The 25,619-nt window shown below is 54.7% G+C and overlaps 4 protein-coding genes and 1 long non-coding RNA gene across 20 annotated transcripts in view; 2 read left to right on the top strand and 3 right to left on the bottom strand.

Annotated features, from left to right (window-relative positions):
* Positions 1–5,202, bottom strand: part of LOC113627952 (uncharacterized) — a 33,465-nt gene extending 28,263 nt beyond the window's left edge. For 5 of the 6 annotated variants that reach the window (XR_003435818.1, XR_003435817.1, XR_003435820.1 and 2 more), the window contains exon 1: positions 5,080–5,189. This is a non-coding gene — a long non-coding RNA (uncharacterized LOC113627952). Of the gene's footprint in view, positions 1–5,079 lie in introns of all 6 variants that reach the window. The other variant, XR_003435816.1, reaches the window with a different exon arrangement.
* Positions 5,169–7,451, top strand: RPL29 (ribosomal protein L29). Of its 3 annotated transcripts, XM_027120985.1 has the most exons (5): positions 5,169–5,277; positions 5,630–5,733; positions 6,052–6,116; positions 6,922–7,251; positions 7,282–7,451. In XM_027120985.1, exons 2-5 carry the CDS (start codon positions 5,697–5,699, stop codon positions 7,327–7,329), a joined length of 480 nt encoding a protein of 159 aa, XP_026976786.1. In that variant the 5' UTR covers positions 5,169–5,277; positions 5,630–5,696; the 3' UTR covers positions 7,330–7,451. The 3 variants fall into 3 exon arrangements, with proteins under 3 accessions (XP_026976786.1, XP_026976784.1, XP_026976785.1); XM_027120983.1 differs by having other exon boundaries at positions 6,922–7,451; XM_027120984.1 differs by lacking the exon at positions 5,169–5,277 and adding an exon at positions 5,311–5,411 and having other exon boundaries at positions 6,922–7,451.
* Positions 7,452–8,109: 658 nt separating this feature from the next.
* On the bottom strand, positions 8,110–15,769 carry ACY1 (aminoacylase 1). 7 transcript variants are annotated; one of them, XM_027120968.1, is made up of 15 exons: positions 15,658–15,769; positions 12,356–12,471; positions 11,624–11,688; positions 11,429–11,533; positions 10,986–11,080; positions 10,638–10,714; positions 10,463–10,552; positions 10,299–10,355; positions 9,882–9,955; positions 9,751–9,800; positions 9,486–9,630; positions 9,315–9,383; positions 8,629–8,708; positions 8,442–8,502; positions 8,110–8,359 (listed from the first exon to the last, which is right to left on the bottom strand). In XM_027120968.1, the coding sequence occupies exons 2-15, from the start codon at positions 12,447–12,449 to the stop codon at positions 8,195–8,197; spliced, it is 1,227 nt and encodes a 408-aa protein (XP_026976769.1). In that variant the 5' UTR covers positions 12,450–12,471; positions 15,658–15,769; the 3' UTR covers positions 8,110–8,194. The 7 variants fall into 7 exon arrangements, with proteins under 7 accessions (XP_026976769.1, XP_026976767.1, XP_026976770.1 ...); XM_027120966.1 differs by lacking the exon at positions 15,658–15,769 and adding an exon at positions 12,883–13,175; XM_027120969.1 differs by lacking the exon at positions 15,658–15,769 and adding an exon at positions 12,888–13,175.
* On the bottom strand, positions 15,086–20,878 carry ABHD14A (abhydrolase domain containing 14A). Of its 2 annotated transcripts, XM_027120980.1 has the most exons (5): positions 19,819–20,878; positions 17,299–17,510; positions 17,023–17,138; positions 15,658–15,893; positions 15,086–15,445 (listed from the first exon to the last, which is right to left on the bottom strand). In XM_027120980.1, exons 2-5 carry the CDS (start codon positions 17,490–17,492, stop codon positions 15,263–15,265), a joined length of 729 nt encoding a protein of 242 aa, XP_026976781.1. In that variant the 5' UTR covers positions 17,493–17,510; positions 19,819–20,878; the 3' UTR covers positions 15,086–15,262. The 2 variants fall into 2 exon arrangements, with proteins under 2 accessions (XP_026976781.1, XP_026976780.1); XM_027120979.1 differs by lacking the exon at positions 19,819–20,878 and having other exon boundaries at positions 17,299–18,721.
* On the top strand, positions 20,877–25,151 carry ABHD14B (abhydrolase domain containing 14B). 2 transcript variants are annotated; one of them, XM_027120978.1, is made up of 4 exons: positions 20,877–21,061; positions 21,987–22,222; positions 23,455–23,696; positions 24,053–25,151. In XM_027120978.1, exons 1-4 carry the CDS (start codon positions 20,886–20,888, stop codon positions 24,230–24,232), a joined length of 834 nt encoding a protein of 277 aa, XP_026976779.1. In that variant the 5' UTR covers positions 20,877–20,885; the 3' UTR covers positions 24,233–25,151. The 2 variants fall into 2 exon arrangements, with proteins under 2 accessions (XP_026976779.1, XP_026976778.1); XM_027120977.1 differs by lacking the exon at positions 24,053–25,151 and having other exon boundaries at positions 23,455–23,988.
* The last annotated feature ends 468 nt before the right edge of the window (positions 25,152–25,619 follow it).

Genomic DNA, 25,619 nt, shown 5'->3' with positions numbered 1-25,619 from the left:
ACAAAACAACCCAATCAAAAATGGTCCGAAGGGGCTTCCCTGGTGGCGCAGTGGTTGAGAGTCCGCCTGCCGATGCAGGGGACACGGGTTCGTGCCCCGGTCTGGGAAGATCCCACATGCCGCGGAGCAGCTGGGTCCGTGAGCCATTGCCGCTGAGCCTGCGCGTCCGGAGTCCGTGCTCCGCAACGGGAGACGCCCCAACAGTGAGAGGCCCGCGTACCGGAAAAAAAAAAAAAAAAAAAGGGGCAGAAGACCTAAATAGACATTTCTCCAAAAGAGACATACAGATGCCAACAGGCACATGAAAAGATGCTCAACATTGCCAATTATTAGAGAAATGCAAATCAAAACCATGAGGTATCACCTCACACTGGTCAGAATGGCCATCACCAAAAAGTCTACAAAAAAAAAAAAAAGTCTACAAATAATAAATGCGGGAAAGGATGTGGAGAAAAATGAACACTTCTGCACTGTTGGCGGGAATGTAAATTGGTGCAGCCACTATGGAAAACAGTAGGGAGGTTCCTTAAAAAACGAAAAATATAGTTACCATATGACCCAGCAATCCTACTCCTGGGCATATATCTGGAGAAAACTCTAATTCAAAAAGATACATGCACCCCAGTGTTCATAGCAGCACTATTTACAATAGCTAAGACATGGAAGCAACCTAAATGTCCATTGACAGATGAATGGATGAAGAAGATGTGGTGTGTGTGTGTGCGTGTGTGCGTGCGCGTGCGTGCGTGTGTGTGTGTGTGCGCATATATATGGAATACACACAGTGGAATACTACTCAGCCATAAAACGAATGAAATAATGCAATTTGCAGCAATATAGATGGACCTAGAGGTTATCATCCTAAGTGAAGCAAGTCATAAAGAGAAATCCCCTATGATATCACTTATATGTGAAATCTAAAATATGACACAAATGAGCTTATTTATGAAACAGAAACAGACTCACAGACACAGAAAGCAAACTTATGGTTACCAAAGGGAAAGGATGGGGGAGGGATAAATTAGGAGTTTGGGATTAGCAGATACAAACTACTATATATAAAATAGATAAACAACAGGGTTCTACTATATAGCACAGGGAACTATATTCAATTTCCTGTAATTAACCATATGAAGAATATGAAAAAGAATATATATACATGAATCACTTTGCTGTACATGAGAAATTAATGCAAGATTGTAAATCAATTATACTTCAATTTTAAAAAAATTATCCGGTTTAACCCCACAAGACAATTACTATTTTCATCTGCAGGTTACACTCAGAACTGAGGCTTAGAGAGCAGAGATCTGGACCAAGTAGAAAAGCTGACTTTTGTCTCTGTGAAATCCCTCCAGGCCAACTGACCTCTTGCCTCCTGATTCTGCCATCTGCCTGGATTGGTGAAGTACGTACATTTAATTCCTCAAACATTTATCAGGTCCCCACATGTACTTGGCACTGTGCCAGGCACAGAAAAAAATCACCCCAGATATCTCTGACCCTATAATTTCAATGAGTAAGCCCCAGTGGATCCTACTCGAGCTGTGAGTTGGGCTGTAGCTCTAGACAAGGCCTGGACAAGGCAATACCACTGCAGGCCACATGGCTCAGGCGGATCACATCCAGCCCTGCCAAGTCCAAGGTCTGTCTGGTCACCGAGGCCTCACATCTCTCTGTGTCTTATGCCCAAGGCGTTTACAAGGGGCCTGGGTGATAGACATTCTGCTGAGTCCAGGTAGTAGTTCTGCCCAAGGCTATGCCACAGAGGTCAGCAAGTGGACCCAGGCCTCTGCAGAGACAGAGATGGGGCAAGAACTGCTGACACACAGAGAGTGAGGAGGAAGGGCTGGAGGAAGCCCTGGAGGAAGGGCTAAGTTCTTTACCTTTTTTGTGTTAGAAACTCCTTTGACATCTGGTGATGTTTACTGACATCTCCTCAGAATACGATTTTTAAATGTGTAAAATAAAATAGGATTACAAAAGATTTTTATGAAAAGGGAAAGATGTCCATGAGTTACTACTGAATGAATAAAATCAAGTTACAGAAGAGCTTGTATAAGCTCTTTACACATTTATGAAGAGAAAAAGAGAGAGAGACTGGAAGAGGAGCAAGAGAGAGTGAAAAGGAGGAGGAGAGAGGAGAGGGAAGGAAGAAAGAAAGAGAGAAATAGAGGAAGAAAGGAAGGAAGGGAGGAAGAAAGAAGGAGGAAGGAAGAAAGGAAGGGAGAAAGGACAGAAGGAGAGAGAAAGAAAGGAAGGAAAGTAGGAAAACTATCTCTTTATACATATGGCTGGCCCTACCATCTTTCCCTGGTGCCTCAGTGGTTAAGAATCCGCCTGCCAATGCAGGGGACATGGGTTCGAGCCCTGGTCCAGGAAGATCCCACATGCCACGGGGCAACTAAGCCCGTGCACCACAACTGCTGAGCCTGCGCTCTAGAGCCCACGAGCCACAACTACTGAAACCCGCACGCCTAGAACCCGTGCTCCACAACAAGAGAAGCCACCGCAATGAGAAGTCCTGAGAAGCCCACACACTGAAACGAAGAGTAGCCCCTGCTCGCCACAACTAGGGAAAGCCCGTGCGCAGCAACGAAGACCCAACGCAGCCAAAAATAAATAAATAAACAAATTAATTAATTAAAAGAAGAAAAAAATGAAAAGCATAGCAGGCCAATGGCTCCAGATCATGGTTCCCTTTAGCCCCCCAAATGGTCCCCTCAGGTCACAGCCAAAGCTCCTCATTCTTGTCACTGCCTCCTCCCTTGCCTGACAGCTGGGATTTCACCCTGGGCCTATCCCTATAGCAGCTCCAACAGTGCTGCATGGCCATCATCTCTGAATCTGCCTCCCTGTCGGACTATGGCTCTCTGCTCGTTGCTTACTCTGCCACTGTCGAAACAACCTAGTAACACCAAGTCCTCAGCACATGTCATTGCTCACTTTTTAGGATCTGTGAGAGCTACTGCTTAGTTGGAAGGCCACACAATGGGGCAGCCTGGTTCCTTTAAAGCTGTCACAGCCTTTTTTGCCGACCCCTAACATTTGCTTCCTTTTCTCAAGGTGTGGCAGTCAAACCTTCTCCCCTGGGAATTCTCTGGTGGTCTAGTGGTTAGGACTCTGCGCTTTCACTGCCGAGGGTGTGGGTTCAATCCCTGATCACGGAACTAAGATCCCACAAGCCATGTGGCATGGCCAAAAAAAAAACCCCAGAACAAAAAGCCTTCTCCTCTTTGTCCAAACTTCCAGCGCCACCTCTCCCATATACCCTAGGGCCTCGTGCCACGCCCACCTCCTACAGTCCCCACCTCTGCCTACTAGCTCCTCCACCTGTTCTCAGCACCCCTCAAGGACTCTGCTCCTGCAGAGGCACCTTTCTGGCCTCAATTGTTTCTTTTTTTTTTTTTTTTCTGCGGTACGCGGGCCTCTCACTGCTGTGGCCTCTCCCGTTGCGGAGCACAGGCTCCGGACGCGCAGGCCCAGTGGCCATGGCTCACGGGCCCAGCCGCTCCGCGGCATGTGGGAACCTCCCGGACCGGGGCACGAACCCGTGTTCAATTGTTTCTCTGTTGGCACTAGGTTACCCCTTGAGCATCTGAGCCTGCTCTTGATTCTCCTAACTCACACCTGCCAGATTTCTCTCCCTCTCCTCAGGAATGCTTCAGTAAGGAGTCACCTGTGTGTCCTGCCTCCACATCCTCCTTTCCCTTTCACTCCCCAACTCTCTGCAAAATGCTTCGGTCAGTCCATGAACCTGCCTGCCAAGGAACGTCCATTCAGTAGGTGTTTCTCAAGTTCCTGTTCTACATCAAGTGCTGTGTCAGGCAATGGGAAAATGAAGGTGACCAAACCAGTTCTGAACTCTTGGTGCTTGAACCAATGAACACATATACAAGTAAATAGAAAACGTAGAGTGTGGAAAAGTTCTGTGAAGGAAGCAAACAGGATGAGAAGATGCAGAGTAACTGGGGAGATGGGGCAGAGGGTCTCTGTTTTAGATAGGGTAGGCCAGGGAGGCTTCTCCAAGCAAGCACGCTATCCAAAGAGCAGGGAAAACGTGGTACAGGTGGAGGGGATAGCAAGTGTAAAGGCCCTGAAGCAGGAACAGGTATTCCTGCTTGGCAGGAAAGAAAGAAGTCCATGGGTGTGGAGAAAAGTGAATGATGAGGAAAGCATTGCCAAGATTAGGGGAGGTAAAGAGTTTATCTCTAATGCAAGGTGAAGTCCTTGCAGACTTTAAGTGACAAGATCTGATTTGTTCTTAAAAAGTGCCCTCAGGCCCCACTGTTGTGTGGAAATGAACTATAGGGGTAAGAGGTGGGGAAGGCAATAGAGTTATTAGGAGGCAACATTTACTTATTTTGGATGACAACAGGCATATCACATTTAATGCATCTAAAAAGAAACATCTGGAGACTTCCCTGATGTTAAGACTTCGCCTTCCCATGTGGGGGGGGTGGGGGCCTGGAGGCGGGTGCAGGTTCCATCCCTGGTGGGGGAGCTAAGATCCCACCATGCCTTGTGACCAAATAACCAAAACATAAAAGATATTGTAACAAATTCAATAAAGACCTTAAAAATGGTCCACATCAAAAAAAAAATCTTAAAAAAATAAAAAGAAACATCTGGATCACTGGCCCCCTCAAAATAAAGCAAGAAGACCCCTGTCCCTCCCCCAATCTTCCCCATTTCTGTAAAAAGCACCATCTTCACGCACTTGTTCAAGCCAAAAACTTAGGGGCTACACAGGCCTTCTTGCTCTCCCCAATCTTCTGCGTCCCAAGCCCAGTCTACCCTCTTTCCTTACCCACTCCTAACCATCCCCCGTGCCCCGACTCAGCTCCAGGCACCATCCTGTCCCATCCTGCACCAGACTCCTGACGGCTCTCCCTCCTCTGCCCGCTACAGTCCATTTTCCGCGCGGTAGCCAGAAATACTTTTTTAGGAACACGAATCTCCTGTTACCCCCTGCCTAACATGTATTCCTCAATGACTCCCTTCGCCTTCAAGACCTTTAATGAGACCTGGGACCCAAGTCAGGAGGAATATGAGGAAAAACGAGAGGGGTCGGTAAACCTGAAGGAGCGAGGCCAGGCCCGTAGCACCACCTTCCCATCTGGCTTGTGTCCTCCGGGCTTAGGAACCTATCTTCAAGGCGCTGGGGGAAGCTTTTCCAGTAGTCCCTTCCTGCCGCGACAAGCCTATTTCCCGTGCTGCACCACGGCGTTCCTCTTCCTCTTCCGGTCCCAGGCGTTTCGGGATCTGCGGGCCCCGGTGAGTGCTAGCCGCGCGGTATCCGGAGCCATCCGTGACTCCCGGACGGCGGCGGGGCGCGTGGCCTTAGGGAGGACGGGGAGACCGGCTGCCTGGCTGTGGGGAGCGGAAGCCGCGGGGCGGGGACGTTGCTCGTGGGTTCTCAATGGATGGTTGGGAGGGGGAGAATTCGGATTTGGGGGGAGAGCGCAGCCTTGCGGCTGGGGGGGTAGTTTCGAGGCACCATTACCTGAGTTTGGGAAGGGGAGACTGGCGTTGGGTCGTGCAGAATGAATCCGGGCTGGTGGAGGGCGCAAATGCAAGGCATCTGTGCTGAAGCCTCATTCAGGCTTCTGGCCTAACGTTCTTCTAGATCAAGGCGAAGAGGTAGGCCCGGCCCCGCGAGCTCTGATCTCCACTCTCGTCCTCCAGTTGCAGACATGGCCAAGTCCAAGAACCACACCACGCACAACCAGTGTAAGTTCCCCTGGCCCAGCCTTCATCTAATGCCCCAGACCCTGGCAAAGATTAGGGATACTGGTCAGGGAAAGGAGGCACATTCCTACAGTGGGCCTGGGGCTGATTTTACTTTCAGCCAGCATTACCTATGGGGCTGTAGATTTAGAAGCCAGGGATCCGCTTGGGATAACCCACAGTGCTTTGCATTCAGTGGTAAGGGGTTTCTTAGACGGATCCCAAGTAAGGAGAAATTATGGTTCTCCCGGGCTTGCAGCTGTGATGGTGGTCTTATTAGAGGAAATCTCTTTTTTGGTCTAATTCCTTTTTTCCCCACAGCCCGAAAATGGCACAGAAATGGCATCAAGAAACCCCGATCACAACGATATGAATCTCTTAAGGGGGTGAGTGTGTGCGCCGAATCAGAAAAAAGTGTGTGTTTGGCTCCAGTTGCGTGGTCAGGGTCTTTCACGTAGCTTAACTGTCCTTCGTTTTGCCTGGACTTTATGCTGTGCCAGACCTGTAATAAAGCTTTACTTGGCTTTTACTGGCCCGAGTTGTAACCTGCCTCCTGAGAGCAGTTTGTCTGATCATCTCCCTTGCTCACTCAGAGCTTTTCAAGGGAAGGGGTGGTCTTGCCTGTGTACCCAGTACCTTGTGAGCCTTCCATTCCACTTTGACCACCCATATGACCTTGATCTGATGCAGTACTAGGCATGGAGGGGGCAGCTTCCCTTCCTGTGCTAGGGAGTTCTAAGGATTAGCCAAGAAGGCTGAGGCTGTAGGGTCTGAGCACAACTGAGTCTTGTCTCCACTTTGCTACTCCACTGTACTGTTGGTCTCTCCCCGCCCCCTTCCCTTCCCTCCGTTGGTCCTTATTCTGCCTTGTTTGCTGTGAATCTGTTGTACTAACCTTAGTATTTGGCACCTTTTAAGGGTGAGGGGGTGGGGTGTCCGTGAGGGGGTTTCAGGAAAAACTCAACCAAAATCCTGCTGTAGGAATTTGTTCTTCCTTTCTGAGCTCTATTGGGCTCTAAGGGCCAGATATTTCTGCATTTAAGGTTGACTTGATGCTGTCTCAGCTCCCAGCAGGCCTCGGCTGGCGACTGATAGTCTCGTGGGTGCTGCTGTGGAGAGGGGCACCATGGGTGACTTGGGGGCCCCTACATGCTGCACTTAACAGCCACCTGTACATTTTTTGTCTTCCAGGTGGACCCCAAGTTCCTGAGGAACATGCGTTTTGCCAAGAAGCACAACAAGAGGGGCCTGAAGAAGATGCAGGCCAACAACGCCAAGGCCGTAACTGCACGTGCTGAGGCTATCAAGACTCTTGTAAAGCCCAAGGAGGTCAAGCCCAGGATCCCAACGGGCGGCAGCCGCAAGCTCAGTCGACTTGCCTACATTGCTCACCCCAGGCTCGGGAAACGTGCTCGTGCCCGCATCGCCAAGGGTCTCAGGCTCTGCCGGCCAAAGTCCCAGGCCAAGGCTCAAACCAAGGCGAAGGCTGCAGGTGCAGCTGCGGCTCCGGCTGTGGCTCCAGCTCCCGCTCCAGCTCCAGCTCCCGCTCCCGCTCCCGCTCCCAAAGGTGCCCAGGCCCCCACAAAGGCTCCAGAGTAGAGCCTTTGTCTGCCAACGTGAGGACAGAAGGACTGGTGTGACCCCTGGGCTGCTGTCTGCATGGGGCTGGTGTCCTCCTGTGCTATTTGTACAAATAAACCTGAGGCAGGATCTTTCAGTCACGTGGGGTCGGTACCTACATTTTGTGTGGGAAAAGAGTTTAGCCTTCCTTGGATGGCAGGGTGTGGGTGGGAGTCAGGGGAAATAGGGCCTTGGAGTGCCAGAAGGGGACTTAGTAAATGAGGAGTGGTTCGGTGCCTTAGGGACACTGGGGCACATAGCTTGCTGGACTGGGCAGGCTGGTGAGGACAGAGAAAAACCCCAAACATCCCTGTCAGGTCTTAAAGCTTACCCAGAAGAAAAGGGAGCACCCAGAAGAATTCTGCACTCTGGCCTGGGGAGTTCTAGGTTCCTAGCGTGCCTGGCCAGCATTCACTGCTCTGAGTTGTACAGTCCCCCAAGTTCTAGGGCTCCTGGGAGGCCAAGCAATGGTGGCACTGCCTTACTTGCATGACTGTGCTGTATTCTTTGCCCCCTGGATCAGGTGCTTCACCAGCAGTCTTAGCCCTCAGAACAGCCAATGAAGCACTGTTCCTGGTCACACTAGATCTTCATCTGTAGTCCAACTTTGGGCACTGGGGATGCTCAAAGAGTTGTCGTTATGCTGGGGCAACAGGTGGGACCCATGGTGTATGATCCCTCATCTCTGAAGTAGGTGTTACTATTATCTTTGAAAGCCTGCTCCGTGAACATCCTTGCTGTTAGTACTTCAGAAGTGGCCCCTGTCCACACAGACTTTATTGTTGGGCAGGGGGGAAGAAAGGTCCTTGGCACTGATTGGGGTGGAGGTTGGAGAGCGCGGGGCTCAGCTTTCGCTGGGCAGGGTGGGCACGCTGGCCAGGGCAGGCAGCAGCCGAGTGTATATGTCGATCCCGCGGAGGAACATGGCCTCGTGCAGCCGTTCATCGTGGTCGTGGAGCAGCACGGGTGTGTGGTTCATGGGTGAGAAGCCCAGAGCTGGGACCCCCACCTGCAGGGGGCAACAGGAGCCGTTAGGGGGAAGGCCAGCACCCAGGACCATTCCACTGCCCACCCTACTGCAAGCAGCTCACCGCGCGAAGATAGCGGCTGTCTGTGGCAGCGGGGAAGATCTCCGGCTCCAGGGTGAGGTTCCTGTAGAGGGAAGAACCTGGTGAATGAATGTGGAAGCAGAGAGGGGAGAGGGCAAGGGAAGGGTTGAAGGAGCAAAGGAAGGTGGGAGGGAGGGAAGGGGAGAGGGGGGCTGGCCGGTGTGCTCACATGTCCTTGCAGACCCCACTAAAAGCTGCCCACCAGGGGTCTGAATCATCAGTAGATGTCACTCGGGGCTCTGTCCATTTCTGTGGGGAGAAGGATGGCAGGATCAGGACAAGGCCTGGCGTCTTGCCCTATTCTTCATAGGGTAGGCTGTGCCTGGCACGGGGCACACACCCACCTACCCAGACATCCAGCTGGCCAGTCCAGCAACAGGCCCTCTTTCAGTCTCTCAAAGGTCACAGGTCTGGGACCTTCTGTGCCCTCCACTTCCTGTCCATCCTCAGATCATTCCTAAGTGCCCCTTCCTCAAGATGGCACTCCCAGACCCCTCAGACTGGTCAAATACTCCAGTTACAGATTCACAGTTATGAGGTCCCACCCTTTCCTGGACCACATGTGTTCACACTTACATAAAAGTAATACGTAATTTTTTGATTCATGTCTATTCCTCCCTTCATTGTGTAAAGACTATGAGGGCAAAAACTTGTCTAATTTCACTCCCTAGTATTCCCCAGCACCCAACAGTGGCCTACACAACTAACACTTGTTGGTGAACAAAACATGTCTCTCACAGCTAAAGCCAGGATGTATGCAGGCACACCAAACGTACACTCCTGCAGTGATACATGCAGCAAGCCCAGCCTCCCCAGCTCCTACAACTCCCCTGTTGTAGGTTCCCCAGTCCACACCTGAGCAAAGTCGAAGGTGACCCCTTCGCCAGCTGCCTGGCACCAGGCCTGTAGCTGCTCCTCGAAAGCCTGTGAGAAGGGAGATGAGCTGACCCCTCAGGCTCTCCCTGAGCCTCTAGGACAGGGCTGAGGACCCAGGCTCCCTCCTCCAAACCCAGGTGGAGATGGCACCTTCAGGTCCACATCTGGTGCCACGCGGAAGTCAAAGCTGGCGCTCATAGTGGCAGGTACCACATTATAGGCTACACCACCCTCTAGCTTAGTCAGGTTCACGGAGGTTACGGCCCCCTGCTTCAGCTGAGGGTCTGACTGCAGCCTGTGGGCGGGGGCAGGGGCAGCAGCAGCAAGGGGGAAGAACAGATAAAAAGGGGGCTCAGCCCCCCTCCTCTCCTGCGTAGCCTCCCAGAGCCCCGTGCCCTTTCCCAGGCTGCCTCACCTCTGCCTCTCCTTCTCCCGAAAAGCCAGGATAGAGCTCACAACCTTGTGCTAGGAGAGTGAGGTTAGATGTGAGAGTGGTCCCAGGACAGCCTCGGGAACTCCCAAACTCCCTCCCCGTATGCCACACACCAGCTTCTCTGCTGCCGTGTCCTCAATGAATCGTGAGCCGTGGCCTGGCTTCCCAGTGCTTGTGACCTGCACCCCTGAGAGACGCAGGGGGAAGGGGGTGTCTTCAGTATGGGAGAGGCTGGAAAAGCAACCAGCCCTGGGATGGGCCCGGGGTCTTCCCCTCATTCCAGGCTCCTCTGCCAGGTCTCTGCCCGCCTCAGAATGCACAGTGTAGAGCTGGTTTCTGCCCATGGTTAGGGCCTCCTTTCAGCAGCTCAGGAAAGAGATGCCCAGGTAGGAAGGGGCTGGGAGGCAAAGGCCCTGGGTTCAAGGCCTACTCAGGCCCCAACTTGCTGTGGAACCCTTGGCGGGCCCCTGCCCCTTCTGGCCCAGTCTCCCATCTGCACAGTGACCCCCAACGTCCAAGTGCATACTCACACCAGGGGCTCCGCTCACTGTAAAAGACAGTGAAGGCGTCAGTGGGGTTGGCCAGGCCTGAGGAGGAAAAGGTTGGCCAGGCCTGAGAGGGTGGAGCGGCCCAGCCCCCACTAGCAGCCTCCCTATCCCCTGCTGACCAGTCAGTGTCCTGCCACCCTGCTCACCCTCATCCAGGGCGAAGCCAGCCCTCAGGGCCTGGAACTCGGGCCGCTTCACAAACAGCTCCATGCCTTGGTGACCCCCAATCTCCTCATCTGTAAAAGAAGCAGGAATGTGAGATAGGGGGTGCCCCAACACTCTCCCCACCCCTGAAGGTGCCCCTCCTCGAGTCACTCCTACCTGGCACAAAGGTCATGTGGATGGTTCTGGGGAAATGGTGGCCCTCAACCTTCAGCCTCCTCACAGCCTCCAGGTACCTGAGGGGCAGTAAGAGGGTGTAAGCCAGGTGCTGGCGGGGAGCCATCAGAGCAGGCAGGCTGCAGCCTTGGGCCGTGCTCTGCCACGGCCTAGCAGGTGACTCCAGAAAGTCTCTGTCCCTGTCTCCCCATCCATGCAATGGTCATAGCGGGAATTCCCGCCCAAGGTAAGGGGTCAAGATGTTCCTTGGCCTTGATGTTCTCCAATCACACCTGGGTCCTGGGTCAATCCAACGGGCCAGTGGGGAAACTGGGAATGAAGGACACTCACTGGATGCTGACACACTTCATGTCCTGGGCGCCCCTGCCATAGATGTAGCCGTCAGCATCCTTGAAGGCTTCAAAGGGATCATGACTCCAATGTTCCTGGGGGCAGGGGCAGGAAGAGGGACCCAAGCACCAAATGTAGTCGTTAATCCACTCTGCTCAACTGTGGCCCTGCCCAGGGAGCAGGTGCCCTAGGAGCCCACGTAGGGCTGAAGAGGGCAGCTGACAGCCATCCCTCATCTCTGCCTCCCACCACCAACCCTGCCTCTGGCATACCCCACCCCTGGCATGGAATGGCTACTGGGCAGAGGTTGCTTGATTGAGTGGAGTAATGCTCTATGAGGTTGAATCAGTGCCAGGACCAGCATCGTGGGATCCCTGCAGTCGAATGGGGGATCTGTACCATCTTTGTCCCCAAGGGTGTTCCACTCCCTACACCCCCCGCACCTTGAAGACAGGCACCACATCGGTGTGGGAGTTGAGCAAGAGGGAAGAGAGTCTGGGGTTGGTGCCTGGCCAGGTCAGCACAGTCACCACACGGCCAGGTGCCACCTGGAGAGGGCCAGGAGGAGGGGTTGTCAGTGCACGGTGAGGAGCTGCCCCAGGCCCACCTCCCCTACCCATGCTGGGCCACAGGCTCACCTCCACTTTCTGACAGCCCAGGCCCAGTTGGCAGGCTCTCTCCTCAAGGAAGGCCACGGCAGCCCCTGGGAACACAGACAGCCTTGCTGCTGCTTCTGCCTCCCCACACCTCCCACGGGCCCAGGCAGAGATGGGGGTACATCCAGAGAAGGGAGCAGACCCCTGCCTCAACACAATTCCACATCCGTCAGAGACATCTGCATCGCTGTCCCCAAGAAAGAAGACATTTTTGGCCAGTGACCCTTTGTAGAAGGCCAGGTGGGAAGTCCAGAGTGAGAAGCAGGTGTCATTGTTACCTTCCTTAATGATAGGGAAACTGGCGCGGAGACATAAGGCTCACCCACTGTTTCCCAGCTGGTAAATCACAGAGCAGGGATTTGGATTGGACCCCAGTACACAGTTCCCAGCCACCAAGCCTGATTCCCCGAAGGTCTGTGGCCTTTGTTCAGCCCCAGTAGGCTTCCGGGGGCCTCTTCTTCCCTTCCCCAACCCCAAGTGCTGGAGAGTAAGGTGAAGTTGTTCCCTATTTAACTACCAGTTGTAACTTTTGGAGCAGCACAGCCTGGAGGGGATGCTGAGCTGTCTGCTGACCTAGGGAACGGCTTAGAGGAATGGAGGCGCCATTTGAGGCAGATTAGGCTCAGCTGGGTGACGGGTTGGCGCCTGGTTTAGAGCACAGTCCCCGCCCCTGATGCCCCACCACAGGTCCTCCTGGAACCGCCGCGTTCTCACCGTAGTCGGGCTCGGGTTGGACGGTGCGGATGCGCAGGTACTGACGGAAGAGCGTCACGGATGGGTGCTCGCCTTCACGACGCTTGCTGGCCATGGCGCTGCCCTGCCGTGGTGAGCTAGGGGCAAAGCGAGTGGCTACCTACCCCTCCCCGCCGCTGGGGCTGGTGGGCTCCATTTACACGCAGTCCCTCCCCAGGGCGGTTCCCCGGCCGCCCCGCAGGGAGAGAATACCTTGTTTCGGAGCCCCCAGTTACAAAGGCCCCATTCTGTTTCAGGCGCTGTGCTGGCCACTTTCAACACATTTCCTTATTTAATCCCCCAAGGAACCCCATGAAGTTCGTGCCTCTGAAAGCCCACATTACAGAGGAAAAAACTAAGACAGATTCAGAGACACCTAGAAAGTAGCTGAGCCACATTTGAAACCAGACATTGACTCCCCCCCGCCCTCCTCAAAAAAATTCTCCCAGTTGCCCGGATTTCATGTCAGGGAGCCCCAGATCCCTCTACCCCTCTCCACGGCCCCCCACCTCACTCTCTGCTGGTCTTGGGCCCGCGCTCCCCTCTCGCCCTGGACTGTGGGCGGGACTCCAGGTCCTGCGAGGTCTCCGGATCAGAACTGCCGCGGTCCGCCCACCACGTGGCCGGACCTCGCAGGGCGGGACCGAAGACTGCGAATCAGGGCCGTCCCAATCTCTAAGGCCCAGTGAGCGTGGGCGTCTCCGCCAGCCAGTGGTTCCAGCCTCCGCCACTTACATGAGGCCGGGATTCAGGGGCCCACCCCGGGGCAGCTGCCTCCGCCGCCGGCTCCGCCCTGCAGCCGACAGCGAGCTACAGGCTGGCCCCGCCCCCGCAGGCCCCGCCCTTGGCCCTGGGCAGCGGGCCCCACCTCCCGCAACCTCCCGATTGGGCCAGAAGGGAGGAAGGCGGGCACTGACCGGAAACTTCGCAGCTGCCCCCTTGAGCGCCCCCTCGCTCTCAGAGTACAGCTTTGAAAAGTCCTGTTGGGTCTGGCCCCGGCCTGCTCCACCACCCCCTACCGCGAGTTTTGGACTTCTCCCCTCCTCACGCCTCAGCTCCTCAGGGGCGGCCTCCCTGACTGCCTCAATGCTCCCTGTGTGGAGAGGTTATTGGTTAATTATCTGTGAGCTCCAAGATGCTGGTCCATGTACCCGCAGGATTCTGTCCCTGGCAGGGGACAGAACAGACGGACAGCGTGCCAGGAATAAAGGATAAATGAACGGATGGGCGCATGTGTGATCGCACCACTGTGTAGGCAAATCTGTGTATCAGTGGGTGACTGTGTGTATGACAATGTGAGATGGTGGTTGGGTGTGACAGAGGATGGCACGATGAGAGGATGTAATCGTGACGCTGTATGACAGAATGAGAGGTGGGAAACTGCACAAAAGCATACGTGTGGCACCTTCTTGGCTGACCCTGTGCCAGGCTCCCTGGCTCTTCTGCAGCCACTGGAGAAGGAAGATAAAGAGGCACGGGTGTCCCACTGGCCACCCACAGGCTGCACACAGTTGTAGCTGCCCATTTGTGCGTCCGGCTGTCCTTTGTACTCTCAGCCAGTTCTGCCCTCAGTTCCAGGGGCTGAATCAGCTTGGGGAGGGGTGGGGTTGAAGACTTCAACCTCTGGGCACAGAGGAAGCAGGCTGGCAGGGTAGGGTAGGGTCCATCCAACCCTCGTGAGGTTTAAGTCAGACTGCTGACCCACAGATTCCCAGGGGCAAGCAGGCTTGGTGGTTCACCAACAATGCTATTGTTGGGGCCCAGGGCAGGCCATCCCAAATTGTGCCTCAGTGGCATGTTGATTATTTTGAATTAAAGTCACTTGAGAAATGTCCAATGCAAGAGAGACATTCTGACTCTCCTTTCTGTCTCCCTGATAACAATAAATCTCTATACAAAAGGTACACTCCCTGCATCTGGAGGTAGGACACTCTGATTTCCGGAGATAGGGAATTCAGGCTGAGAAGCCTGTATAAACAAACCTTGTTAATTCTTTAATTTACTACCCTCAAGCTCACTCTGTTTAGATTCTTTACTAATTGAGCAGCCAAAATATGCTTCTTTGTCCTGTCAAGTCCTCACAAATTTATTCTTTGTCTAAAAAGTATAAAAGCTGCCTGCTCTGGCCACTTCTTAGGTCCCATTTCTACGAGACCTCCTTGCACATGATTAAAATTTCTTTTTCTCCTATTAATCTGTTTTGTGTCAATTTTATTGTTAGTCCAGCCAAGAACTCAAGAGGGGTAGAGGGGGAAATTTCCCTCTTCCCAATACTGTGTCACTTATTAAATCACATTCTCCACCCCACCTTTAAAAATCTTGCTCCCTTCGGCCATAGGTCCTCTATTCCTGACTCACTCAACTCAGCCACTAGACCCTGGATTTCCCACCAATCCCAGTGGTCATTCAGCAGTAGTAACATCCCCTCTCCATGACACTCCCACGTCGCCAGCCCAGTATGGCCAAGTGCTCTGCTTAACCAGACTCAATCCTAAAACCACTTTCTGAGCTAGGTGTTACCATCATGCCCATTTTACAGATGAGGAAACTGAGTCAGAGTAGCCACTCAGCAGCCATCTAGTAAGTAGCGCATGTCCTTAGCCTTCCCAGGCTGCTGGAGCAATCCCTCCAGCTCTCAGTCCCAAAGCAGTCCCAGACTTGCCTCCAACTCTAACCCCACCTGCAGCAATGCCAGGAAACAGAACCTGTCACTCCCTAGGCATAACAAAAATGCTTTCTTTTATTGTGCCTCTGAGATGAAATGAGAGGTCCTGACTGGGCCTGGCCCTCTGGCCTCTACCCTCCAACCCCAGGGGCTGCCTCCCTGGTGGAGACTGGTCCAGATCCTCCAAGCTCAGGCCAGGCCTGGGGCCTGGACAGTGGGTGAGCTCAAGGCAGATGGTCAAGGAAGGCAAGAAGGACGAGGTGGAAGTCTTGTGGTTTGTGGAGGTAGCAGGCATGGCCTGCATCGCGCAGCTTCACCACAGAGTGGTTAGGCAGGTGGCGGAGCTGCCGCAGTGACTCCCAAGCCAGGACGCGGTCCAGCTCCCCATACAGGATGAGAGTCGGGGTCTGCAGGGCAAGGCAAGGGGCTGTGATCCTGGGGCCTGATGGGGACTGGCCCTCAAGCCACCTCCTTAGGAAATCTTCCCTATACACCCCATCTCTCCCATCCAGATCAAGGATGGGGCCATGTGTCCTCCAAGTAAGACCTGAGGCCTTTCCCCCTATGACTCGAGCCAGGGACAGGAAGCCAGGACTTTTGGAGACCCTCCTCCCAGTACCTTCACGGCCTGGAACTGTTCTTGGGTGTAGTTCTGGGTGGACGCAGGTGCAATGGGCACGAATCCATGCAGCTGGTGGTGGCCTTGCATCAGGAAGGGCAGGGCATAGCAGCCACTCAGTGAAGGGCTCACCAGCACGACATTCTGCACCTCTAGGTCCTGCAGCACTCGCTCCAACAGCTGTGCCCGCCCTGCCTCTGTGCTTGCCTCCTTCGAAGGTGCCGAGTTCCCAAAACCTGGGAACAGCAGAAGGCACCAGCTGAAGGAGGCTGGGAAGGAAGTCAGGACTTCCTGCCCACCAGAGTGAGGGAAAGAGATGGGGGGCAGTGGCATATAGCATCTGCTACCCCAAACTTCCTAGACGTTATTTTTGTACTGTGATAGGGCTGCTAGAAAACCATCTTTCATTCATCATGTTGGCAAAACTAGAAAGACTGATAATACACAGTGTTAAGGAAGATGTGGACACTTTTGTACATGACTGGAGGGTAAATCCACACAGCATTTTTGGAGGGTAAGATAATATTTGTCAAAAAACTTTAAGTGTGTGTCCTTTGACCCATCAACTGGCCTTGATGGCTACCCTACAGAAATGATTGCCCACATGCTCAAAGAAGCATGTCCAAAGATGCTTCAGCTTCCTTACTTGAGCATTTCAACTGACACTGAAAACTCTAAAGCAGGCTACATGTACAGCCACCAGTCGAGGAGTGGCCAGATAAAACCTGTTCATCCCTCTGATGGCACACACTATGGAGAGGGAGGGTCACAGTGCCTGGCATGACCCATGAGACATGGTAGAGGAGAAGAAAACTAGGCTGCAGATAGATTCACTAAGCTGGCAGGACACCAGTCATGTTTACAGCCCCCACCAAACAACCCTGTATCTCTAGGCATGGAAATGCCCAAAGAGGGCCTGGCACCCTCAAACTGCTTAGAGAAGTGAGAGGGAGAGAAACATGGCATGGGTCTCTGAGGGCATCACTCTTGGTTGATTTTTTAATGACAAGAATAATAGCAAAAATCATTTGTATAGCTGAAAAAACAAAAAGCTACCTAGTTTGTCATAAAAAGGACAGTGAGATCTCCCCATGCAATCGCTTGTGAGGCAGGTCATGTTGCTAACTGCTCTGTGACATGCAACAATCCACACTGTAGTTTTCAAGGTAGAAAATAAAAAACACAGAGCTTTTCGTGTTGACACTTTGTGTTGTGACTTGCCCCTGCTTGTTCAGACACTGGGGTCCAGATGCTCCCCAGCCACAACTTAGGGCTTTCCTAACCCTCCAGTTCTCCCCTCTGGCATGCTGTCCCCATGTCCCTGCTGCACGTTACCTCCTTAGACCCAGGGGTGGGGGCTCTCACCTGGGAGGTCAAGGGCCACGGCCCGGTAGCCCCTCTGTGCCAGCAGCTGCAGTGTGCCCAGCTGCTCCCATGTCCGGGAGTTAAAGGCCTTTCCATGGAGCAGCACCACATCCACCCTGTGGGCACACAGGGGAGTGTGTGTTCTGGGGGTTCTTTCTTCCCAGGCTTCTCCCACTGCCTTCCCAGGCCCTGAGCACTTTGAGCTGAGCTGGGGAACCCACACAGGGACTCCCCGCGGGCCTAGTCCTTCCACTACACCCTGGGGTCAGCACCCACCTGCGGGCCTGGTAAAGTGGGAGCACCTCGCGGTAAAAAATGGGGGAGCTGCCAGGGGTGAGACCAGCCAGGATTGTGACATTGGGGTCTCCCCAGAGCCAGGAGGTCTGCTCAGGGGGTCCTGGCAGCCCCACATACAGTAGCAGCATGAACAGCAGGCCCAGGCCCAGCAGGGCGACCTGGGACCGGGTCATGGAGTTCTGTACCACAGTCTGGAGGAGGAGAGGAGAGGGAGAAGAGGGTAGGGCTGAGCCCCTGCAAGGTCCCCTGGACCCCATTCTCAAATCCCACCCAGGAGCGCCCAGCAGAGGAAAAGCTCAGCCCTTGCCCTTTCCTCTGCTCCAGGCAAGGATCTGAGGGTTCACACCCAACTACTCCACATGCCAGGGCAAGGGCTCAGATACCCTAAAGCGTGAGGAGCATCTGAGATGTCCTCCTGGCATCAGTGGCCACCATCATCCTTGTGCCAGCTAAAACCACTTCCATTCATCAAGTGCTTATGATAGCCAGGCCCTGTGCTTGGCCCTTCACATGTAACGACTCATGAACCCACACAAAAACACTAGGGAGCAGGTATTATAGGTCTCTTATAGATGAGGAAACTGAAGCTCAGAGAGGTAAATTCTCTTACCCAAAGTGCAGAGTAGCAAGCAGGGGAACTGGGACTTGAGCCCAGGGCTGGGCTCCTAACCACCAGGCCACACTCAGTTTGCCAAGGAGGAAACCAAGGCTGTGAGGTGACAGATGAGCTCGTGGACAGAGTGCTGAGAGTCATCAAAGGTGAAAGACATCAAAGAGTAAAGCGATGTCCCACTGAGGGCATGTTTTGAAATGGTTCTTTTTATCACACTGCATATAATAATGCTAAAATCAGAATGTGTTTTACCACTGATGGGAATATTTAATGCTCTACCCTAGCTGATATTACGTGGGAAGAGAGCTCATGGAGAATATCCTTGATGGAGGAAATGCCTAGGCATGAGGGGGTATGCGGCTAGGGAGAAGCATGGCACATCTAGAAGTGGAAAGGGAGCCGTGGAGGCTGGAGAGACAAATGCCTCCCACCCCCCAGCTTCACGCCAAATGACCTGCTTCATGGACTCCTCTAGTTTGAGTCCTTTGCCAGCCCAGAAAACAGACCTCAGTATCCAGGACCCAGACAGAGCAGTTAGCCCTGCCTCTGAGACTCTGCTCTACCAATTCCTGGCTGTGTGCCTTGTCAGTAAAATGGGGAGGATAACCTGGCAGCTGCCCTCCCAAGACTCCTGTGAGATTTCGGTAATACAGTGGACCTGACCAGGGGCTGTCTTATTTCTTGGGTCTAGGGTGAGCAGGCCTGCCTTGTTCCCAGATTCCAGTAAACAGGTCTGTCTTGAGTGTCAGCTGGGCGCTGGCTGGAGTTCAGGGCTGGGGAATCACCTTGGACCCCCCCACCCCCCACCCCTCCCGGAACGAGAAGGCTTGTTTCCCAAGCCCCCACCCCCAGGCTCAAGAGTCAGGTGGTGACTGGGCAGTGGCAGCCCCTCTGGGGCTGATGGAGGACCAGATGATGAGTGGAGGAAAAGCACGCTCCTCTCTTCTTTCTGACCACGACCAGCCTCGGACGCAAGCCTCCAACGCGGCAGCCTAGGTTCCCACCAGGCAGAGCATCCGCGCTGAACCTCTCCTCTGGTGGGCCTGGTGCCCTGGGGCACCTCTCCCGGTAGGGAGGGACGGGACTTCAGCCGTTGCTATGGCAACCCAGGCAGCTGGAGCACTAGACAACAGTACGCTACAGATATGGGGCGAGGGGAGTGAGGCGCTGTACCCGCGTTAGGTCCTTGGCATACGCGTCGACAATGACACACAGGTGTACAGACGTGCACACAAACTCTTGTCCCCAAATGCTTTTCCTTTGTACGAGCTATTCCCTGCACGTACAGGCAGCCTCCTTGCACACGCACGGGCCTCTGCACAATCGATACCTTGAAACACCCTCAAAGTCACGCACACATTCAGCTATCAGGAAGGCAGAGGGACAGGTAGACACACACACGCTTTCAAAACCATATGCAGACCCTCATATTTCAAGCACCCAGTCATACACACAACCCCAGAACTACACACGCACACAAGAAATACACAGGCACAGGCAGAAAGACGGACACCCAAACACAGACCCTCAGAAATACACACACAGACACACAGGTAGATATACACCCTTAAAATCACACGCACACAGAAATTCACACAGTAGACATACAGACGCAAGCGGGCACACAGGCTGACATAACCCCCCCAACACAGGCACACAGAAACACCGATACACCACACACACATACACGTACACCCAGACCCCCAAGAACACACGCTGACAAACGCGCGGGCGCGCACACTTGACACACGAACACAAACATACTCGCTGCCCCAGCGCGGGCCCCTCCCAGCAGGACTCTGTCCCAGGGCTCCGGGGGCAAGGGGCGGGGCAAGGATGGCCCGCCCCCGGGCACCCTGCTGGCCTCGCTCCCCGGGGACACTCACCGGGCCGACAGGGATGACCGGGTCTGCCACCGTGGGGCGGGCTCCGCTCAGGTGCAACCAGCGCCAAACAGCCCCTAGACGTTGACGCTACCTCAGCCTCCGCCTCTCTGCGGGCGGCTGCGAGCCTCCGCGCGCCTGCGCAGTCCGCGGTCTCGGGTCCACGCCTAGTAGCCGAGCTGTAAGGGGCACTGGGGGCGGCACCCCAAAGCACAGAGGTTTGGCGGCCCCGTCCCCCCGTTCCGATTTTCCGGATTGTTTTTGGCCTGAAAGCCGGGGGAGGGACAGTCGACTTCTTCCCACCAGCACGTCTCCACCCTTGCTCAGTCTCCGGTCTGTACAGCAGGGTTAAGGATAAGGGTTGTCTTAAGGACCACAGAGGGTTGTCACCACCACAGAGGCCTGTCTTAAGGACTGAGGGATAGGTCAAGCCTTAGAACAGTGTCTGGCGCGGAAGCCTCGCTGTGTAACTGCCAGATATTAGTATTGTTATGCAGCAGCCCCAGGTCTCCGGCCATCCACTTCCCTGACCCCTGCAAATACACATGCGCTCGAGCACTCGGTCAGGGCCTGGGGTGGCCTCTAGGCTCCTATGTCTCTATATGTCACCTATCCTGGTTGGTGACATGCGACCAACATCTGATCTGTCCCTGGCCTGTGTGGGCAGACCTGGAAAAAGGAGGCTGCACGGAACACCCAGCATTCACTCCTTATTAGCACTCTGTGAGGTAGGCAACATCACAGCCATTCTACAGGCAAGGAAATAGGCTCGGAGGCGTTGGGAAAACGATCAAGGCTGGGCATTGGCAGAGCTTCGCATTCAAACCTGTCGGGCCTCAGCCACATGCCAGACAGACGACTCTGGGTTTGGGCAGCCCAGGCTGGGGATGAGGGGGTGGGGAGGAAGGGGGAGGGAACAGGAAGGATGAGACCCCAAAGGAACGCTCCTTCTCAAGCCACACCATATGCATGTGGAGCAGGTCGCTGAGGGTCTCGGGGCCGGACCCTGTCCGGTGCTTGGGGCACGTGGGGCCGAGGGGCGTGGGGAAACTGAGACAGCTGTGAGAAGGATGGGTCTAGCAGCACCCGTCGACCCTGGGACGGCTTGCGGCCACAAGCGGGCGCCCCGGAGCACGGCCCGGCCCACGCCCTCCGGCGGGCCACATCCCTGCTTCCCCGCCCCGGGCCCCAGTCGCCGCCTGCACTCGCCTGCCTCCTATTTGCGAGAGCCCACGCAGCTCCCCAGGTACCTGCCCTGCGCCCCCCAACCCTCTCTTCCTCTCTCCAATTACAACCCACTCCCACCTACCCCAAGTTTCTCCTCTGCCTATCTCGGTTCCCCAGGCCCCCTTCCTCGGGTCTGCCCCCACCCCCTCTGCATGCACCCTACCAGACCCTGCGATCCACAACCGAGGTCCTCGGAGGGGACACAGCGAGCGGTGGCGGCGCCGGTGACCGCGCCCCTGGCCGCGGCGTCAGTGCGTTGGGCCCCAGCGGGCAGCGCGCTGAGCACCTCGCTTCCCTCGCCGGCCGGAACTTCAAAGCCTTTCCCTGCTCAGCGCTCCGGTTTCCGGCTCCGGAAAACAGATTTTTTTACTCTAACCCCTATCCTCTTCGGCCTGCGATGCCAACCTACGACCTATAACAGTGCCTGGAAGAGGAAAATGTTGAAAAGCAAAATAGTCAGCTACTTACTGTTGATTGCTGTTGATCCATTTACTATGCTTACTATGTGCTAGGCACGGGCGAGTGTTTTACATGCCTGGCCTCATTGAATCCTATCAACCACCTAGGAGCTAGTACTATTTTGTATTATCCCCATTCGTAGAAAAGGATAATAACAATGGGAACAATAATTGTAATGGGAGACCCATGTATTAAGTTCTTTCCAAAGGCAGGCGCCATCAATTATCAATTCTTTTTTTTTTAACTCATAAATTCTTGAGATAGGCTTTAACATCCCATATTTCAGATGAGGAAACCAAGGCAATTAGGTAGTGGCAGATGCAGAAATAACACCTATGTCTTCCTCACCCCCAAAGCATGTTCCTAGAGTTTTGGGAGCCTCCTTGATGCTCCAGGAGGGACCCCTGCCCTGTCTGTGGCAGCCTCCCTGCTCCACCTGGGCAAGGTGTTCTGTGGCTTCTCATCAGCCTGGCCTTGAACCACAGGTGCTTCACCAGCACAGCAGGAGGTATGGCGGGCGTGGAGCAGCACGAGGGCACCATCCAGGTGCAGGGCCAGAGCCTCTTTTTCCGAGAGGCTCACCCGGGCAGTGGGCAGGCCACCCGCTTCTCCGTGCTGCTGTTGCATGGCATACGCTTCTCCTCCGAGACCTGGCAGAACCTGGGCACGCTGCACAGGCTGGCCCAGGCTGGCTACTGGGCTGTGGCTATTGACCTGCCAGGTAACTCCAGGGAAGGCTTCTGGACAGGGGTTGTGGGAGCCTCACTGGGGACCCAGGGCTGGGGGCTGGGGGACTGGGAGGACCTAGCCAGGCTGACTCCTGAGCTAGACAGGGCGCAGTGCACACTACAAGGGCCTTTGAGCTTCTCTAGTCCATCCGGGTGTGGTCTGGACACTGCCCAGCTGCTTCTAACTGTGTTGCCCGGGGCAATGTCTCTGCTTCTGTTTCCTCATCTGTAATGGGAGATAACCACACTCATTCTGGTGTTTGGCTCTAATGAGAATGGAATGAGATTATCCATGTGAGTATGTGGCCAGTACCTAACACATAATAATCGGTGCTCAGTCGATTGGAAGTAAAATATTTTGAAAGAGCCGAAACCACAGGCTCTGTTAGAAGCCCTGAGGAGTGACACTGAGTCCCCTGGCACCTTTGGGGGTGGCTAAGCCCCCAGTCATGATCCCACATACAAAGCCCTAATTTAGGTCCTGAGGGAGGGAGGAGCAGCACAAGACTGCCAGTCATAGCCTCAACTGGCGGGCCCCAGCCCATGGTGCCAAGTGTGAAGGTGGCAGCATGGCCAACCTGCTCCCCTCACTGGCCATGGCTGGTATGGTTTCAGTGCCCAAGGGCGGGCCTCCAGGCTGGGACAGGATTGGTTCTGACAGTGGATTGGGCTGAGCTTCAAGGCCAAGGCCTTGAACTAATCCTTCTGCAGAAGGTAGGGATTGACTAATTGGAGGGGAGGGATGTGTGCAGAGCCAGTCTCTCATCCACTGTCCTGGAGGCATCTACCCTGCCAGCCCTGGGACAGGTGCCTTGAAGCAGTTAACTCAATTTTCACAACAATCTCAAATGGCAAACACTTTTGCTACCTCCTTTTAACAGATGGGGAAACTGAACAGTAGAGTGAGGGCTGAGGGGACTTTCCCAAGCTTACATAATGTATAGTGGACAATTGGGACTTGGATCTGGCCAAGCTGGGCTTCAGAGCCTGATTCTTTGAGGACGCTGTACTGGGGGAGATGGGCACAAACATGCAAGGAAATGCCTTATGCTTGCTACAGATATGACAGACCTAGGTTGCTGTAGGAGTAACTACAGCATGCAACACTGCCTGTTGCAGGAACCTGGCACAGCGGTTGACCTAGGAGGGCTTCCTGGAGGAAGGGACCCTCTCTCCCGTTTTCCTACTCACCACCTTTGTCTCTCACGCACCTGAATCCTTGCAGGTCTGGGGCGATCCAAGGAAGCAACAGCCCCTGCCCCTGTTGGGGAGCTGGTCCCCAGCAGCTTTCTGGCAACTGTGGTGGATGCCTTGGATATGGGCCCCCCAGTCGTGATCAGCCCATCGTTGAGTGGCATGTACTCCCTGCCCTTCCTCGTGGCCCCAGGCTCCCAGATCCGGGGCTATGTGCCAGTGGCCCCCATCTGCACTGACAAAATCAATGCTGCCGACTATGCCAGAGTGAAGGTACCCCTATGTGGGAGGCTGAGATGTCCCTGCCAGGAGCAAGGAACAGTCCATCCCTGGGTACTGGGTAACCAAAGGGGTAGCTTCCGGGAGGAGTTGAACCACCAAACTCCGCCCTTTTGGTGTACTAGGCAGAAGATTACTGTGGCAAGCCCTGTGCTAAACTGTGTGCTGGGGCATACACAAATTCATACCTCTCCAAACCATCCCTGCACTGGGCCAACTTGTCTCTCTCTGTCATTTGCAGTGACCCCAGGGAGAGACCAAAGTGATGGGGAGGGCTGGAATTGATCTCTAGGAGGCTGGGGCTGGTGGGGCAGGTCCCTGTTGACTCTGCCTCCCTTTGCTTTCTCTAGACCTCGGTTCTTATCGTGTATGGAGACCAGGACCCCATGGGTCAGACCAGCTTTGAGCACCTGAAGCAGCTGCCCAACCACCGGGTGTTAGTCATGGAGGGGGCGGGGCACCCCTGTTACCTTGACAAACCCGAGGAGTGGCATACAGGGCTGCTGGATTTCCTGCAGGAGCTAGCATGAGGCGCAGCCCTGCTGATGGGGGTGGGCCACTTGCCTGCCTTGGGCTCTCTCTCACTCATTCTCTCTCCTTCCCTTCGTGGGCTCCTGCTCATCCTGCACATCCAACAGGTGTGTCTTTCTATCTGAGTTCTTTTAGGGTCTGTCTTTTCCTCTTCTTTCTCTTGCAGTGACAGACTGAAGAGGTGAAATCAAGAGGAAAAAATTCAGGAATCAAGGGACATAATCTGGTGGAGGGTAATCCATTAGATGAGCTTCTCCTATAGGCTTTCCTGCTCGGCTTGCATTCCTTCCTCTGCTCTGCCCAGCCTCCCCCCACCTCCCAGCTCCTCCTTTGGCTGCCCTGCTGGGCACAAACACCCCCTACCTTCACCTCTTAGGCCACAAATACATACATGCCCACATGCATGCATACACATTACAGTCATCTATGTTCCCAAATATGATCCTTCACTTGGGGGCAACCACACAGGTACATGCAACTCTGGGCTGATACGCACACTCTCACAGCAGCTTTGCATTGCATGCACAGGCACACACACACATACTCTGTCCCCACACAAGCACTTGCACAGGCACATGCTGCCCTCCCCAACCATTCAGCACCCCATGGCTGGGAAGGTGGGGACACCATGAGGCCAGCCCTTGCAGGAGACCCTCTACCAAGCTTAGGGTGTGGCCAGCTTTGAACTTCACTCACCCACAGGTTGCAGCTGGCCCCCAGATCAGAAATGCCCACAAAAGGGAAGGGCCATCACTTCGACCCTCAGATCTCCCAGCTTTTCCACTTTCTTCTGGGTGCTCCACAGCTCCCCAGGTTATTAGGCCTGGGTCTTCTCAGCCAAGCTAGTTTCCTGCTCTGAGTTTTGGGGGGTGGGGAGACAGAGATTGGAGGTCTGTGAAATAAAGTGATGCAATTAGACCCCGCAGGCTCTCGCTGTCTCCAGAGCGCCGCCCCTCCCCCGCCCCTTGGGACCGCCACTGCAGGCCCCTCCCCCACCCTGGCGGGACCAGATGGTCCCCCTGCCCTTTGTCCACCGGGCCAGATGGAGGGGAAGGGAGATTGGATTCCCCTCCCCACCCCCACACACCCAGGTGCCAAGAGACTCAGCTGTAGGGGGAGGTGGAGGTCAGTGGGACCAGGCTGAGCCGATTACGGAGGAGAGGGGGAGGTAGATTTGCGCCCCAGGGGGCGCGGCAGCCGAGGGTGCGGTGCGGGAAAGCGAGAGCTTGGGAACCGCCCAGCTCCTCCCCCTACTCTTACCCCTTCCCTAGTCGAGTACTCAACTGCGCCGCGTCCCTGGCGACCCTCGCGACCCTAGCCCAAAAAGGAATTCTGGGGGTAGCTCTGGGAGAATCACGGGGCGGGTGCACAGGGTCACACCGCTCA

The sequence above is a fragment of the Aethalodelphis obliquidens genome, unplaced genomic scaffold (assembly GCF_003676395.1).
Source record: "Aethalodelphis obliquidens isolate GAN/ISIS:26980383/991018 unplaced genomic scaffold, ASM367639v1 scaffold22, whole genome shotgun sequence".
Classification (NCBI taxonomy): domain Eukaryota; kingdom Metazoa; phylum Chordata; class Mammalia; order Artiodactyla; family Delphinidae; genus Aethalodelphis; species Aethalodelphis obliquidens.
This window is presented reverse-complemented; position numbering and strand designations above follow the sequence as displayed.